We start from the raw sequence: 19,092 nt of genomic DNA, 5'->3' as shown, positions 1-19,092 counted from the left end.
ATATATTCTCCATGTGTTTCTCCACTGTCTTTTGTGTGATGCTCATTTTTTATTTCTTTGGAGACAATATCATCATCATTATGTAGAAATGTTGGCAAAAGTTTGGTATTGAAAAGATGGACCTTTGCTTTCATGGGAAGTTTGGAGCTTAGTAAAAGAACTTTGCAGTCTCCTGAAAGCATTTTGTCCCATTCCCCTTCTCCCTTCCAGCTTTGGGCCCAGCTTGTCTGTCCTTATTGTTTGTCCCAGATATACATAATATTGGACAAGCTCTATTGAGTGTATATCTAAATGCATCTCGAAATTTGGGCAATAGACTTTCTGTATCCACATGGTTTCATCTGTGTCAGAACAAAGGAATTTGTGTTGACCAAATTCCTTTGAGAGCTTACAGATCTATTCCAGAAGACTCTGTGATGTTTTGAAGCTTCATGCAGTATGAAATAAATGTGAACATATAGAGGACTTTACCATACACAGGGGATTTCTCTTCATTCTGATCTATTCTCTGGGTCTTCTGTATCTCTATGGCTAATACCTTTGGTGAACATGCATCTTATAGTTATACTTTGCTTGCTTGATTATTATCAGAGGGTCTTTGAGTAAGGTTATTTTCTGTTATATCTTCCAAGGAATCTTGAATGATTCTGATGTATGGATGGAAGAAGAGCCTTGTTGAAGAGCAGTCTTTAGGGTGTATTTTGTTTTTTGGATTCAAATGCTTTAAAAAACAAACAAACAGTAAGCACACTAGGAAATTAAATTCTCTGCATCTTTTAGTTAATTGTGAAATGCTTGTGAAAGGCTACTTGTTCTGTACTATTACTCTCATTGAGAATGACTATGGTTCAGGATCCATAAAGATTTGTATAAATGGGAGAATAGGTTGATAGTTATTGATATTTTCTTGGCTACCTTTTTATTCCCCCCCATCTCATTTTCTCTGGACATCTCAAGGATACCAGTGGAACACTTTGGTTGTCCAACTGTTATTCTTTGACCTTGTGGTGTGGCCAAGCACAGCTTGTCTTTTGATCTTATTATTTCCCTGCTATTTAAAATTTTTCTTTGTTTTGTGGGTTGCCATGACCAAAAATGATTCATCATCAGGTGGCCTTCTTGGTGGTAACGTGCCTCTACATAAATTAGCTATGTTGGTACTCTAAAAAAAAACTTCGTCTGTTACCATTCTGAGTTTTTCCAGTATGATAGATCCTACCACATCTTACCCTTTTTTTAGTATAGCCCTTGAGGATCCAAGGTTACCTCCATGCCATGATGAACCATTTTTTTAGACATAGACTGGTCTTTCCTTTAGTCTGAATTAGTCAGATTTTGCTGCAAAGCTTTCTCCAAGGTGCCAACTTTTTTTTTTCCCCACCAGTTTTTCTATAATTTTACTTTTTACCATTTTTCCTATCTTATATCTGCTTTGAATAAGTTTTATTCATGTTTACTGACAGAAACTTTCTGTGATAATGTGTAACGTTTTCTTGTGGGATATACTTAAATTTTACCTTAATAAGCTTTGGATAAATTATATTCTAACAGTTTACATTGTAGAGAGCTTGTCATTTTTACCACTGCATATACAATATTGACTTGGAGCTGGAAGGAACTTTAGAGGTCATCTAGTGCAATACCCATTTTATAGACTGAGAAACTGAGAACCCAGACTTGGCTAAGGCCATTTTTAGGTCATAATGAATGGAACTTCTCTTCAAACCCAGTTCTTCTGACTCAGAATCTGGCATTCTTTTTATTACACCATGATGTCTCTTGGATGGTAGTCAGTCCTGTGAGGGCAAGGTCTGGGTCTTTACATATCCTTTAGAACCTAGCATAGTGCTCTCTACATAGGAGGTGTTTGTGGAATGAAGGGAGGAAAGAATACTGATTAATCAGAAAATATTCCTGTAATTCATGAATTGTTTTCTTTACAAACTTGTGAATTTGGTGGCAAAAGTATTAGGTGTGTTTTGAAGTTGAGAAAGTTGACACTGAACAGTTAACTCACTTGAATAAGATCACAAAGCTAGTAGTAGGTGAGTATTAGTAGTGTGCTACTGGATTAAAAATAAAAACCCTGTTATATAGAGTACCTTTCAAAGAAAACATTACCCTTTTCTGTTTGGGGAGAATAAGGTTTTAGAATGTTCCATATATAAATAGAAAATTATTATTAAAATTTAATATCTAGTATAATGGGATATTTACTTGCATAATGTGGGATACGGTTATCATGGAATGCGGAAAGGTAATTAATTATCTGCAGAACCAGATACACTGCACTGTGTGAAATAGCTGCCTTTTCTGTGGTCTTACCTGTTAACTTTTAAATATTCTAGAATGATGGAGAAATGTTTCCATATATTCCCTCATACTCCTTCAACATGAAATAGTTCATAACTTTTCAAAAGATTCACATAACAGGGAGGATGAGCCCTGGAGTCATTGGAGATCAGACAAAATCAGAGCACAGAAACTTTTTTTGTTCAAAGTTTGAATATATGTATATGCAAAAGAACCTTTGGTTGGTTGGTTGTTGTCCTTGTGTTTGAAGAGGACCAAAACAACATCACTATGTTGAGGTCAAGGTACAGTGTTTCTGTTTTTTTTTTTTTTTTTTAGTGAGGCAATTGGGGTTAAGTGACTTGCCCAGAGTCACACAGCTAGTAAGTGTTAAGTGTCTGAGGCTGGACTTGAACTCAGGTACTCCTGACTCCAGGGCCGGTGCTCTATCCACTGCGCCACCTAGCTGCCCCAAGGTACAGTGTTTCTGACTGTGGCTAATAGACCAATATGAGCAATTATTTATTATGTGCCACTATGTTACTAAGCATTGTGCTAAGTGCAGAGAATTCAAAGGCAGAAACAGGAAGTAATTCTTTATAGTTGATTTCTTTTCTCTTCATCTTATTTTCTTCCATTACCTTTCTCATACATGAGCACTAAACCAATATTGTTGGATCATTGAGGAAAATTGAATGTGAATGAGTAAATTTAACTTATGTTAGTTTAAATTTCTTTTGTCTATAATGCTTATTTTCTCTTAGTTGGTAAAGTGGTATACATTATTGATAAATTGTTGTGTCATGTTTATTAATGTGTCAGTAATACTATTACAGAAATGATGCTGTTACCATGATTAGTTCATAGACTATACTAGGTGGAATAAAACACAAGTGCAGTATTTTAGTGTGCTCTAAACTTTGTTAATTTGTTAATTAATTGGTACTTTTGTTACTTTTGTGAAACTTTCTTAGGTAGAGTCCAAGAGGAATCCTCTTTATATTCAGTTCTTCTACTTGGCAAATTCCATAGTGAGGCTCCTAGCATAGATTATTTCAAATATTTCTATAATTGTGCCTATTTGTTAATTTTCACTGATGATATTGATACTTGCTTTAATAATGATTAAAACTAACACATTTTGTAAGCATTTTGTCTCAGTCTGTATAAAGCATTCGTTTATGTGTATGTTTAATTTTATATTTCATTTAGACTAATTCAGTTATCAAATTATATAATGAGGTTTTATCACAGTTAGTTTATGTATTATGATGTATTATGATTTTGCTTTTTCTATGAAGGACCAACTACCAATACTGTACTATATTTTGAAGGAGGTTTAAATTATTTTCTGAAGGCATGATAATATTCTAATCAAAGTTTAACTTTAATATTGTACCTTAGTGTTAGTAAATTATATCTTTTACATTTGGTAGAAGTATAAAATCATAAGAAGGTAAAAAGCAATTTGCAGACTTAAAATTTAATTTGATAATATATGTAGCCCTCATTGAAAATGAAGGACTTGAGTATAGCTACAGTGAAATCATGTGCTATTTGTGTTTTCTCTACATGATGCTGCTAAATGTCATAGAGATTAAGAGTGGCAAAATTGATTGATTGATGCTTAGAGTTACGTACCCTGGCTCTGTTCTTGGGCTGGTAGGGCAGCAGATCAGTAAATGTAAATGTAAATGTAATTAACGCCTTTCTGAGACACAGTCGTTCACTTGTTCACAGAGGTTCATTTGTCTCTTAAACCACTTTAATTATGATTTTGCCAACTTTGCTATACAATTGTGATCCACATTTCCATCATAACAAAAGTAGGGGATCAATAGAATGGGCAGTGAATTTGGTTGTTGCTACCTAAGTTTTGACCTCTAAAAGTAATTGTTGGAAAAGAAGTGTTGTTAAATTCAAGGAATTGAGACAGTGTAGTGTTTCCAGTTTGAGAGGCCAAGGGGCTGTCAGGGTCCAAAGCAAATTTTTAACCACTTGGCTAAATGTTTTATTACCCAAGGACCTTACTATTTAAAAACCCTATAAACACACTCAGAAAAAACACCCCATGGTGATTTCTCTTTCTCTTCCCTGCTTCTTGTTGACTCCTTGGCTAAGGATGTTGAGTCTGTGGAGAAAGGGGTGGTCCAAGGTAGAGATTTTAGTGTAGTTTTGGCAGGGAAACACTGATGTGGAATGACCATTAGATAGAGAATGATTTCATTTAACATGTAAATTTATTTCAGTGTAGTAGTGCACTGAATACAGTTCAGGGCACTGTGCAAGGATAGTGTGTAGACAGGACAGAATCCCTATTCTTGCACTCACGGAGTTCATGTAGTCCACTAGGTGGAATAAAACTCAAGCACAGCTTTCTGTAATGTACATTGTAAATCAATGTGCTGTTTGAGGGCTGTGGGATGTTAAGGGCTAAAATTCCAGCTAAACTGTCTAAAATATCTAATGAGTGGTCGCCAATAAATTATAAGCTTTAGCAAGAGTTAGACTTTTAAGCATTTATTAAGGAGAATAAGAATTTGGTAAAGAGAGAGAGAAAGGCCTAGATTCCTATCTATTAAAGGGAGAGCACATTTCTAGCTCCGCTCTCCACCAGAGTCCAGAGGAAAGAGCCTGAGACCGAGCGCCAGTCTCTTCCTTCCTCCTCCCACTCGTCCGCGTCACTTCCTGATGCCTGGTCTTGCCCTCAAAGACCTTTGCTTCATGGGCAGAACTCTTCTACAGTAAGTATCCAGCAGGTGGCGTTATTCCAATCGTTACAGTCCCCCCTGTTGTTCCTCAAGAAACAAAATGTTTCCTTGACGGAACAGTAAAAACAATATGATAACTATTGCTAACTAATAATATGTGAACAACAATATAGAAAAGGAAGAGAGGAAAGTTTTGTCCAGAGGAGCGATTTTTTGTCCTCATGAACCGACGCTTTGACATTAGTCTTGCAAAGGGAGGGCCTCTGCAGAGAATACATATTACAGATGGTGTATATTATAACAGAAAGAGAAAAAACAACAACAAAAACAACAAATCAAAACTGTTCATTTAAAGTCTCTGAAAGTCTTTTCTCAGATGTCCTCTAGGTGTAGTCGTAGAATGGAAGTCTTTTCAGGGGTTGATGTGTGGATGCTGGTAATCAGCCAGGAAAATTTCCTACAAAATTGAGCTTAACACAACTTTAAAATAGCTTTGTCAATAATCAAATCAAACAATGAAAGTTCTCAAAAACATGTCTAAGGGAATTCAGAATCTTAGTTGTTACACATGAAACATATAATAAAACAAAAATTGAACCATTCTTTAAAATTATAATATTACTATAGTCCCCCCCTTATGGAGGGTAATTGAGAAGACAATTGCTGAGATATTAATTATTAAAAATAATTTTTTATCTTTGTTTCATCACTTTTTGCATCATCTGCCTAATTATCCTCATGCCATTATGAGAAATTACAAATCTAATATAATTGGTAACAGATGTCAAGGCCAAATTCAACACTGTTATTTTTCATGACACCTGAGATAATTATGGGGGTTACCATAAAAGAACAGAGAAATGATGGGATATGAGCATTCCCACACTTAAGCAATATATACTGCCCATGCAGTATGCCAGGTTTAAAATAGGTGGATGGAATATATGTCCATGCCACCGAACATATTGGAGGAAACTGAGTCAGACTTAATCAGATGCATGGGATTGAGATGTCCATGGCATCAGGCATATAGGAGGGAGCATAGAAGCCAGGTGTAGAAGTGAGATGGGTGGGATGAATACTTCCAGCCATCTGTACAATATTGTGGGGAAAAAGAGAATAAAATATTAAACCAAGAGAATCCAACCTCAACATTTGTCAAAAGCCGTTCCCTCGGCCATACCTTGACTTCATGCATGTCTCCCCTCATGTGACAGTTCAGTGTCTGCTCTTGCATGTATTCCTCTTGTGATTGGATGGCATCTTGGCCAACTGGCATCTGATAACTCAGAATAAAGGCAATTAATGTCTTAAATGATAAGTTCCCATAATCCAAGTCTCATATGGATTTAAAATTGAGGATAATAAATGATTGCAAAAAATGTGAATACATCTTGACTCAAAATATAATATATAATTATGCAACAATTTCAAATAATACCCTTTTTTTTACTTAGTATACAATTACTTTTGTGAAAAATCAGAACATATTTAAATACAAGTTAAAGCACAACAGAATCTCAAAGAACTTTTTTTTTTTTGAAAATAGAAAACTTTTACAAATGTTCCCCTCTTTTTTTTTTTTTTGGGAATATGCTTATCAAAAATAATACTTCTAGAATCAATTTACACTTGCCATGGCAACCAATTTGCCAGGGAAATGCTTTAAAGAGTTTGATCAAATAATCAGTTGAGAAAAAATAACAAAAACAAACAACTCAGAATATGGGAGCACAATACTCCTAGAATTAACATTGTATAATAAAATCAAAACCATCTTGCAATGTTTCAAAATTAGATAGACAAATGAATAGAAGAAAATACACATGGAACAATAAAAGACAGTGAAATTCAAACTAAGGAAATCTAAATGAATATGAACTTAATATCAATAAGAGTATTATAAAATATAAACTTGATCACATGACTATAAAAAGCTTTTACAAATATTCTCCTTGTTTTAGAAACTAGGTATAAGACACAATCTCAAAAGCATGAAAATCTCTATGAAAATAAACCCATACCATTAATTTCAAAATGTATATGTAATAGCATAGAAATCCTATGTAACCTCTGAACTGATACTATTAATAATCTGAGTGAATTTAGAACACTTTTGATTCCGATATCTAAAATCCCCAATACTCATATCAATACCTTGCTGCTTACTTTTACATTTCTGTAAAATATATATACCCTTCCATGGCAAAAGAAGCAGAGTCTTGAACTATGTTGATGGTTGTCATTCTTATTCAGCTTAAGTTTTTCTTCTTTAACCCCTTTATATTGTCTGTCAGTCTTTTCACCATACAAATGCTTTATAAGATTACTAATTAAAGACAAAAGCAGGTTAGCAAAATTATGAACAAAACAAGCATATCTGGAATTTAAAGAGTTTTCTAAGATTGTCTCAAAAGCACAGCCAGGCCGGGGAAGGGCTGAGCCTGAAGCTGCAAATGCAGGTAGAAAAAGTTGAGCATGCGCATCAGATCTCTGGACTTCCCAGGCAGGGGAAGCAATGGGCTTGGCCATAGGAGGAGTAGAGGGTGGGGTCTGGAGAGGAGGGGAGGGACCAGAGCAATTTGAATCAGACTTGATTTTGAACTCAGGCCTGGATTCCTCTTCCCCCACTTTGCCTCCAGGTGCTAGGGGATTAAAAGCTTCTAGAGGGTGGGTCATTGCCTCCAGGCATGCAAAATTAGAGCAACAATTAGTGTTAGAACTGGGAAAAGCTGCAGGAATCTCTTCAGGTTTCTCTGAAAAAGCATGGTTGGGAGAGGGAGAGATATTTCCTTGTGTGAGTAAGTTGCTGGCTCTTTTAACAAAAATAAAAAGAAAAATAGAAAATCCACAAAAACAAAGCATTAACATGATCTTATCTCCCATTTGTCTGGTTAAACAGACTAAAATCAAAAATAGGGTAATTAGGGAGTTTAAAAGGTCCATTCGAAAAAATTTAAAGGGAAAACACAGCCAGTGTGCCAGTACTTAGCAGTTTAAAGGGTAGGGGAAATTTCTTACCCAACCGGAAGATCAGAAGTGAGGTTTAGCTTTCCTCTTCGTGGTCAGCCATCTGTTAAGGGCTAAAATTCTAGCTAAACTGTCTAAACTATTTAATGAGTGGTCGCCAATAAATTATAAGCTTTAGCAAGAGTTAGACTTTTAAGCATTTATTAAGGAGAATAAGAATTTGGTAAAGAGAGAGAGAAAGGCCTAGATTCCTATCTATTAAAGGGAGAGCACATTTCTAGCTCCGCTCTCCACCAGAGTCCAGAGGAAAGAGCCTGAGACCGAGCGCCAGTCTCTTCCTTCCTCCTCCCACTCGTCCGCGTCACTTCCTGATGCCTGGTCTTGCCCTCAAAGACCTTTGCTTCATGGGCAGAACTCTTCTACAGTAAGTATCCAGCAGGTGGCGTTATTCCAATCGTTACAGGGATAATGCCCCTTCCATTATAGAAGATCAGATATCAGTGAGGATATTGCATTTAATTTGGGCTTTAAAGGATGGATAGGAATTTTTTCTCTTCCCCCCCTTTTTTTCACCCAGCCAAACAATGGCTTTATTAATGTCATATTCTTTATATAACTTACAATGGGCATAGAAAGATTTTCTAAGTTTTCAGTGGAATAAGTTGAGACAATTTGGAGTGATACTGTATAGCATTTATACTAGAGTAATATAAATAAGCTTTGATATATACGTTTTCAGAATATACTGGAGGTTAACACTGCATTACAGATACTTCACAGAACACCAGTTTTTAACATGAATAGTACTTTTTGGCCAAGTGAATTACTTCCAAATGAACAAATGAATTCCTTCCCAGCTGCATCTTCTTGGATTCCTGAGGCTCAGGTAGAAAGGTCACTTCTGATTTTCTTCAAAGAATATCTCAACATAGGAGACTGGAATAGCCAATAGACAATAAATATGTATTAATGTTTGATGGACTGCTATCTGCCAGGCAATATCCTAAGTAGTGGGGAAACAACTCCTACCCCCCACCCCCACCCCACCCCTGTCAAAAAACGAAAAAAAAGAAAGTCCTTTTCCTCAAGGAGCTTATAAGACAACACAAAGATGGGTGAGGAAGGTGAGGTACCAGGTGGACAGGAGCATGGTGAAGAAGTCAGAGGTGTCCAGAGTAGTGTAGCCAGGTAAGAAATTAGGATGTTCATATCTCCACCCTTCAATCAGAAGGGCATAAGGTAGTTATGAAGAGGAGTCCCAAGACTAAAGAGATCTTGCAAGTTAATGAGGTTTTCTCAGTAGAGAGCTTCCTGGAGCATGGTAGAGAAGTCAGAGTACTGTAGCCAAGAAATGAAAAGTTCTTAGATGCGCTTCCTCCTTAAATGGAGATTTTGGAGTTCTGGCTCTAGTCTTCCATCAGAGAAAGTCTGTCTCTTCTTTTTTTTTTTTTTTTTTTGCAGGGCAATGAGGGTTAAGTGACTTACCCAGGGTCACACAGCTAGTGTCAAGTGTCTAAGGCTGGATTTGAACTCAGGTCCTCCTGAATCCAAAGACAGTGCTTTATCCACTGCGCCACCTAGCTGTCCTTGGTCTGTCTCTTTTCAATCTTTCTTCACTCTTTAGTCTCTGTACTTTGGTTGCAAAACTTAAATTAGAACACTGTCAGTGGAGATAGTAAAATGGAAATGTGATGTTTTTAAAATGTCAGGGTACCTTTTATTTATCAAGGAAAGTTCTGGCAGTTTCTACTAACAATAATTTCTAAATACTGTGTCCTTCTTGACTCTGTTTTTTAAAGTGACTCTGTCACTTCATCTGACAGAAGGATTGATTCTCTATATGAGTATTAAAATTAGCACATCATTTAGTGCCTTGCAAGGTTGTAGTTGATAATTCTTTGTCCATGTGTATCTATCCTTGTACGTCTTTAAAAAAAAAACAAACAAAACACTTGGTAATTGCTAAATAACCTCCATCTTGTGTTCAGGAGTATTGGTGTCACTCTTCAGCAGTAGTTTTTAGCTATGGAATAAAACAAGTTATTGTTGCAAACTTAATAAAATCTGAATTAGTAACATGTCATAGAATGACTTTGATGTTTAGGATATAATGACAATCCCAGAACTCATTTAAAAAAATCTTTTCTACACAATGTTAAAGAAAGATTGTGTTTGAAATTACATTATGTTACTGAAAAACACTATCTTTCCCATGTTTTCCATACAGAGTATCATTTGTAGGTTTGCAATTTTTTACATTACATTAATCTGCATGTTAAAAATTCATTCTTGTTAAATCTGGTGGTTTAACCTAAACAACTTTTATTTAAAATTTTTCTTTATTATTATTATTACTATAAATTTGATAAACATCAACAATAACAAATTTTATTTACAAAGAACAGAAAAGGGGCAGCTAGGTGGTGCAGTGGATAAAACACTGGCCATGGATTCAGGAGGAATTTTCCCACCAAAAAACCCCAAAACAACCAAAAACCAAAAAGGGGTTATATATAAAACCATCAATATGTTATTGCCTACAACTTGTTTTTTAAAACACATATTAAGTTTAACACTTTATTTCCAATACTGAACCACTTGTCAGTGTTGCCTTCTGAACTTCCTTCTGTTTTCTTTTGTTTTTGATGTTCTTTTCCTTCTTTTTTAAAGTCAATCTCTCCATACCTCTTATTCTCAAACAAAATATTAAAGCTGTTGCTTATACCATGAGCATAGTCAAGCAAACAAATCCACCTATTAGCTGGTATGACTGGGATACTTCTGAAAATGTATATCTCATTTAGCACTTCTAGCTGATCACACTCTGCTAAGGGATGCAAAGCATGATTCATCATAAATTTTCTGGAGTTGTGGTTAGTTCTTGCATTGATTAGCATTCTTAAGTTTTTCAAACTTATTTTCCTTTACGATGTTATAGTCATCTTACAAATTGTTCTTTGTCCTGAATCTGCTCACTTCACTCTCTATTAGTTGATATAAATTTTCAGATTTCTCCAAATCTTTCATCATTTTATTTTGTGTTGCAATGATATTCCATTATATTCATGTACCATAATTTGTTCAGTTCTTCCTCAGTTGATAGGTGCCCACTTTATTTTCAGTTCTTTCCACCAAAAATGTTGCTATAAATATTTTTAACTTATGGGTCCTTTCCCTCTTTCTTTGATCTCTTTGGAGGAATATGCTTAGTAGTAGTATTACTGAGTCAATGAATATACACATCTTAAAGACATTTTGGGTATAGAGCAAAAAGATTTTTTTTTTCAGAATGGTTGCATTCATTTGCAGTTCTGTGACATTGCATTTTTCTGTTTGTCCTTCCCCAGCCCTTCTGACAGTTGTCATTTTCCTTTTTTAATTTTTAGATATTCTTTATCAATCTGATAGGTGCAACTTAAGGGTTGTTTTAATTTGCATTTCTCTAATATGTGATTTGGGGGTATTTTTTTTCCCAGATGGTTGTTAACTTTTTTCCCCTTTGAAACCTAGCTGCATGTGCATGTGCACGTGTATGTGTGTCTAAGTCTGTGTGCTATATCTATATCTATCTGTCAGATTTCTTGAGCTGGTTGTCTAGTGAGGAATGGCCTTTGCCCTCCTATATTCATATACATTCCCTAAAAATATTGGATAGTAGACCTTTATCAGGATTTTGTTGCAAATATTTTTTTAATCTACTTTTCTCCTTTTAATTCTAACTATATTTCTTAACAAACATCTGTTTTAGAACTAAACAAACAAAGAACATCTTTGCAATCTTGGTTATTGTGATTCTGGATATGTTAGGTTGTTATTAATAATAACATCTCGTAGAGTGTTTTTTTAGGGTGTTATAACACTCCACAAATAATTTGTACTACTTCATTTTCAGGTATATGATGTTGATTGATGGCACAAATGAAGTTTTTATGATAGATAGAGACAATTCAGTCTTTCATGTGTCAAATTTGGAATTCCCATTCCGTAAAGATCTTCGCATTCATTTGTCAAACACACTTTTGGATGGGGTAAGTCAAACTTAACATTTCTTTTGCAATACTACTGTTTTTCTTAATTTCTGTTTTAATAATAAGTAGGATTCATAATAATATATAATATAAAAAGAGGATTTACAGAGAAACTCAAGATTTACTAAAACCATTTCTAGAGTACACATACCTGAACATTAGTGATGGTTGTTTAAAAGAGAACTATTAACTTACTATTTGAAAATATAGGTATTAAATTAGGGTTTGGTACCTGAGTTATATAAACAATGTGTACATAGTAAACAATATATACATGCAGACACACAGAAGACAATCTCTAGTAGGTAAGTAGTTAAATGATATGAACAAACAGTTCCCAAAAGAATTGCAAATTCTTAACCATATGAAAGAAAGTTGAAGACTTCAAAATCACTAACAAAGAAAATGCTAATCAAAGCAATATTGAAGTTTCACCTCACATTCAGAAAACTGGCAAAGATGACAAAGATGGGTATAATCAGTGTTGTTGGGTTTGTAGGAAGATAGGCACACTAGTGCAGTGGTACTAAATTAAAATAGAAATGGATCTCTGGGGCAGCTAGGTGGCGCAGTGGATAGAGCACTGGCCTTGGAGTCAGGAGGACCTGAGTTCAAATGCGGCTTCAGACACTTGACATTTACTAGCTGTGTGACCGGAGGCAAGTCACTTAACCCCAATTGCCTCACTGAAAAAACAAAGAACAACAGAAATGGATCCCTGCAGGACAGATATTGATGTAGAAAACTACAAGTTAGCATTATGTATGTTGTATTTTTATTTATTTTGTTAAACATTTCCCAATTACAGTTTAATCTAGTTCAGACTGTACTCTTGGGTTTAATCTTGTGTACTAGTGCATTGTTGTTGAAATAGTGAATTAGAAAGTTACAATATAACATTGTCATAGGATATTTTTTTAGTTTCCCTATTCTACTAAGATATAATAGTTAACTGTGTTTAAAAAATCTGTAGTTTTAAAATGAAGCTTAATCAATTTTATGTGCATGGGCAAATAAATTTAAACAGCTCAATATGCTGATAGAAAATAATTTATTCATAGGATAGAAAATTAGCTCCCCCCTTTTAACCATAAAGAGAAAATTATACAGTATAAAATTAGTTTTTGGACTAAATTACAGTAAGGTGAAAATAAAGCTGTTCTGGACTGTGAATTCTTTTTCATGATTTAAAAGTAGTACGAAGAATTTAAGTATGGTCATGTAAAAGTAGTATAAGGTCATGGGATTTATCCTGCCTCTTCAATAAATTTATTTTATATGAGAATGAGACGTGCAAATTTGAAATAGTTTATAATTATAGTGTAACTCTCTTTAGCAATATATTGCTGTGAGTTGAAATATTGGTTACATTCTACAAATCCAGTAGATTTTAATCACTTGTAACTAGCACCAGTATAACCATCAATATAAAAATGATCTAATGTGTGTATGTACATATATGTTATATCTATATGTATATATGTGTACACAGAACACACACATACATATACACACATAATCACCACAGCTGTCTTTGGCATTAAACATTATTATGGAAAGATACCAATCATTTCTTGGTGTGTAGATTGATTTGAGAGAATGTCATAAGCATCTAGCATTTCCCATGTAAAGCTCTAGATGCTGGTGTTTTCTTATAACAGATGTCACTGAAATAAAAAAGAAAATTAAAAAAAAACCCTCCCACACATTCAAATTTTAGAGATTTAGAGAAAAAAACATCAGCAGATGTCAATTATATATTTTTGATTCATTAGTCATACAGTAAGTATTCACATTGACAAGTAGAAAAAAGACAGTAAGGTGTATTGGATAGAGAGCTAGCCTTGAAACCCCAAAGACCCCGGGGATTGATGTCTTGCCTCTAACCTATATTTTCTCTGTGACTGCAAATAATTTAATGCCTCACTGCTCTGGGCCAGAGGTTAAAACCAGATTAGAATGTAATTTGGAAATATTTAACAAAATGAACAAAGATACAATAGAACATAGGTAATGTTAATATATGGTCTTCCGATGTCAGGTACAGGGAATACATTTTAATGGTGTAAAGAATTAATTGTTATTTGAGATTTTTATGCCTTGGTGCGCACCAGCCTGGGGCTCCACAAACCGAATGGTGCTCCACCCACTGGTTGTAACTGTTGCCATGGCGCTGGCACTTCATGTCATCACCACTCGCTGACACCTACATGGGCCTGGCAAAATTATAATGATTGGAAGCCTAGTGAGGGCAGTCATGTGACTGTCAGAACGGCCATCCCATTGGCTGGGGCTGTGTGGTGTTTTTCTGGGATTGGGGGAGGAGAATTGGGCATTCTAGCTGGATGCTGAAGGTGCCAGGAGCTCTGCTGCGTATTCTCAGCTGATTGCTGGGAGGTGGTATCTTTTCAGGTTGTATAATTTCCCTTTCCCCATTTTATTTCCTTTCCCTTGATCCTACTGATCCTGTTTGTGTTTTTTTTTAAAGTTCGTTCTTGTTAAAATAAATCCTGTTGTTTTGAGGGAGGCTGCCGGTCTCCTTCCTTGCCCCAATGTTGCAGCGAGCCACTTAGCTAACACTCCCCAGTTAAAAATTGGTCCCCACAATGGGGAGGTGCTCCTTCTTTTTGAGTTTGGCACCACTATTCTAGGCAGTTCTTTAAGAACATAAATTTTGGAGAAGGTGATGAATCTTCACTGGTAGAGAAAGTTCCTTATCTTCCCTATAGTAATGAAATTGTAGGCCCTATTTCTATCTATGTTTTGGAAACATCAAGTTTTCTCCCAGTCACTCTTCCTGAATTGTTCTTTGACCCTTTTAAAATTATTCAGTGTTCTAAAATGCTTTGGCTTCAGTGTTTATTTTGTGTCATTTGGTATAGCTGTGAGTTTATCAAAGAACTCCCCTTGTTCACAGCTCAGCTTACTCTTTCTGTTGTTCTGGTGGATGACTATAGCTGAGGAGTCACTTAATTGTCCTTTTGAGAATAATACAGCTAACTTCATAATTTAAAAGTGACTATAGGGGGCAGCTAGGTGGCGCAGTGGATAAAGCACCGCCCCTGGAGTCAGGAGTACCTGAGTTCAAATCCAGCCTCAGACACTTGACACTTACTAGCTGTGTGACCCTGGGCAAGTCACTTAACCCTCGTTGCCCTTAAAAAAAAAAAGTGACTATAAGTGAATAATACTTTTTTTCCCCTGTAAGTGAACCCAAGGTCCATTTTTACATTTTAAATTTTTGTTGCCTCATATTAGCCACAGCTTATTAGCTTATTTGATGATAACAGGAAAGAAAAGAAGAGATTGGGACTCAGATGTGCAAGTAGTCCCATAAAAATTTCATCAATCAGAAATATTTTCTTTTCTGTCAGTCAGTAAACATATATTAAGCACCTTCTATGTGCCAGGCACTGTGCTAAGCACTGGGTATACAAGAAAAGCAAAAGACTGTCCATGTCCTTGTCTTTAAGGAGCTCACAATCTAATTGGAGAAGACCACACATAAAAAGAACCTGAAAAGTGGAGGGGAGGGTGAGGGAGGATACTTAAGGTGAGGCATAATTAAGGGAGATGAACTGGGCTCTCTCTTTTTTTTTGGGGGGGGGGCTCTCTCTTTTAATAAAGGATCTAGGAGGAACTCTCCAAATGTCAACCCATTCCAATTAGAGGGGAAGGAAGGACCTAAAGGACAAGGGATACTGAGGAGGTATAAGTTTCAGAGTTAATGAGATCTTGCAAAAAAGATGAGTTTCTGGAGACAAGTGATGAAGTCCAGGAGAGCAGCCGGGGGGAAAGGATGTGATGACTGCCCCCGGAAGGACCTCTCCTTTCCCCTTTCCCTGCCTCCAGTCAGGGGGAAGGAGGAACCCTATGGGCAAGGGGCTGAGGGGGGTATGAGTTGTAGAATTTATGCAATCTTATAAGAAGATGAGTTTCTGGAGATAATAAGTCCAGGACAGCAGACAGATTGGAATTGATACTTAGACATTTCTTTATTCCTAAATCATGGATAAATTGATAGTTGTCTGACTACTTGAGGGAATCAGTCAATAGACAAGTATTTATTAAGGACATACTGTGTGCCAGGCACTATGCTAGGTGCTAGGGATACAAAAACAAAAATGAAGCAGTTTTTACCTCAAGCAACTTGTTCTGTTGTGAGAGAACAACATGTGTGTGTACATATACACATACAAAATAAATACAAAGTCATTTTTTCAGGGAAGGGACTAGCAGGCAACCTTCTATATATGTACATTATGATCCTCTTTTATCCTTCCTTTTTCTTTTCTTTTTTTAAAGCAGATCAGCCATTCTATTATTTCCATTCTCATACTAATCCTCCCCTCTGTACTGGCTGAATCCCTACAGTTTACAAACATACCTATGTCTTTCCGATCCCTCACTTCATCTGTCCATCCCCTCTAACTGTTATCCTATATATTTTTTCCTTTTTCTCTTCCCTTTCCTTTGTATAATGCTTTGTCATAATCCATCCTTTTTTTCACTTACTGTACTCTCTTCTGGCTTCTGACCTCACCATTCAACTAAAATTCTCTCTCCAAAGGTACCATTGATCTCCTAATTGCTCAATCTAAACACTTTATTAATCTTCATTCTTCTTGATCTCTCTTTTAACACTGTTGATCACTCCCTTCTTGATACTCTCTTCTCTCTAGGATTTTTTGACAGTACTCTCTCCTGATTTTCCCTCTACCTATCTGATAACTTTTCAGCCTCTTTTTTGTTGGATCTTAATCGAAGGTAGATCTGGAAAACCACAGCTGTTCCCTAAAGGCTTTGGCTTGGGTTCTCTTTTCTTTTCCATCTTTACTATTCACTTCATGTTTTCATTAGCAACCATGGATTAAGTTCAATAACCATCACTATGCATATGATTCCCATATATGTTTCTCCAGCCCTAACTTTTCTCCTTATATCTATTTTTACTTCTCCAACTGCCTCTTGGACAACTCAAATTGGATGTTGCATAGACATCTTAAACTCAACATGTCCAGTATAGAACTCATTGTCTTTTCTCTCAATTTTTCCTCTCTTCTCAAATTTTCCTATTACTTTTGAGAATGCCATCATCTTCTGAGGCACCCAGGTTCACATGTTATCATCCTTAGCTCCTCTCACCCTACCCTCATATTATCCTATCTGTTGCCAGGTACTATCAATTCCACCTTTGTAATACCTCTTCTATATTTCGTAGTCTCTCCTCTGACATTGCCACCACTCTGGTCTAGCCCTCATCACCTCATTTCTGAACTATTGCAATAGCCTGGTTGGTTTCACTGCCTCAAATATCTCCCAATTCTACTTTGTCTTCAATTCAGTTTTCAAAAAGTTCTTTCTAAATTGGAGGCCTGACCCCATCACTCTCCTATTCAGTAAACTCCAGTGGTTCCCTATTCAGTTTAACTTTTAAAGCCTTTCATATCCTGGCTCCTTCCTTCCTTTGCAGTCTTTTTACACTTTATTCCCCTCCATGTACTCTGCACTTCAATAACACTGGCTTCTTTGCTGTTCCTTGTACAGTACACTCTATCTCTGACACTCTGCAGTTTCACCCTATACTTGGAATTCCTTCCCACTTTATCTCCTCCTCCTGCCTTCAAGGAGGCTTCTTCATGGCTCCCTAATATCCCAGCTGAAATTCTTCCTTCCAGAAGCCTTGCCTGGTCCCCTGGTGCATTTCCTGTGAGACTACCTCTAATTTATTCTGTATATATCTTGTCTGTATATAGTTGTTTTCATGTTGTCTCCCATTTTAGAATGTGACCTCCTTGAAGGAAGACACCGTTTTCCCTTACTTTGTATACCCTGTATTTAGCGTGGTTCCTGGCATATACTAAGCACTTAGTAATTTATTTTTGATTAACTGATTAGCAGCTGGGAAAGAATCTTTCATATAAATGCTGGCTTTGAGCTAAATTTTGAAGGAGCAAGGGACTCTGAGAGTTAAACATGAGGAGGGAGACTGGAGTCATGAAAACTTAGAGGAGATAGATTCCACAAGGAAAGGCTAGTCAGTAGTTTCAAAGTGCTTCTTAGAGGGCAAAGATATCAAGGAATGAGAACAGGCCATGGCATTTGTCAATTAAGAGATCATTAGTAACTTTGGAAAGAGCAGTTTCAGTTGAGTAATAAAGTTGGTAGCCAGATCACAAAAGTTTGAGGAGTAAAAGGAGAGGAAGTGGAGGCAGTGAGTGTAAATTTTCTCCTAGGAGTTTGGCTCTAAAAGGGAGGAGAGAAATTTAGAACAGTGGCTTAATGGGATGATATCGTTTAGTGAGGGTTTTGTTTTATTTAATTTTATTTTTTAAATGAGAAGACTTGAATTTAGGAACCAGTTGATAGATAGGGAGTAGATAGGGAGAGATCAAAGATTAGAGAAAGAAGGAGCAATTATGGAGGAAATTTGAGGAAGATTCAAAATAATAGTGTGATTTATGTCTATGTCCATTTCCTTAGATCAGAAATATAATTGCTGTATCCATTTCTCCTCCTTTTAGATAAAAGTGTTCTGTATTCTTCCATTTGTCCTCTAATTCCTTTCTATGATTTGTTTTCATTTGTAGATTGTTTTTGTAAAATTTCAAATCCAAGAATAACTTAAACTACCTAATTGTCTGGCTGTCAGCTCTTAGCTTAGAAGCTTTTATTATATTCCCATACTCTGCCAAATCATGTTTCCTTAACCCCAGAAGATGTTGAAAATGGAAGATTTACAATGTGGCACAAATTCATTTGAAATCCTTTGATGAAGTTTAATTTAGCTTAAACTCAAGATGTTCTGAGTGAATGTTTAATAGATAACCCAGAAAGCTGGAATCTTGGGGAATATTGGATGCTAACACATATTATACATGTGTTTATAATATATTATCATGTCTTAAAATATATAATGCGTATTGTTTATTTTCATCATTTTGTTTTATTGTCCTGCTGCCAGTTTTGATCATGTAACCCATTTGTATTTTAGCTTATGTGAAATGAATGATTCTTAACCATTTTTTAACATGGTATCAATAACCCTTTTTTTTTTTTTTTTTTTTTTTTGCAGGGCAATGAGGGTTAAG

General features: G+C 35.8%; 1 protein-coding gene across 1 annotated transcript in view; it reads left to right on the top strand.

Moving 5' to 3' along the window:
* RNGTT (RNA guanylyltransferase and 5'-phosphatase) overlaps positions 1–19,092 on the top strand; it is a 366,172-nt gene that overhangs the window by 78,615 nt on the left and 268,465 nt on the right. The window contains 1 exon segment of the mRNA XM_044004408.1: positions 11,866–12,001. Within this exon segment, the coding sequence (XP_043860343.1) occupies positions 11,866–12,001 (136 nt within the window).

The sequence above is a fragment of the Dromiciops gliroides genome, chromosome 4 (genome assembly GCF_019393635.1).
Source record: "Dromiciops gliroides isolate mDroGli1 chromosome 4, mDroGli1.pri, whole genome shotgun sequence".
NCBI lineage: Eukaryota > Metazoa > Chordata > Mammalia > Microbiotheria > Microbiotheriidae > Dromiciops > Dromiciops gliroides.
The sequence above is the reverse complement of the archived record's forward strand: the minus strand, read 5'-3'. Positions and strand labels throughout refer to the sequence as shown.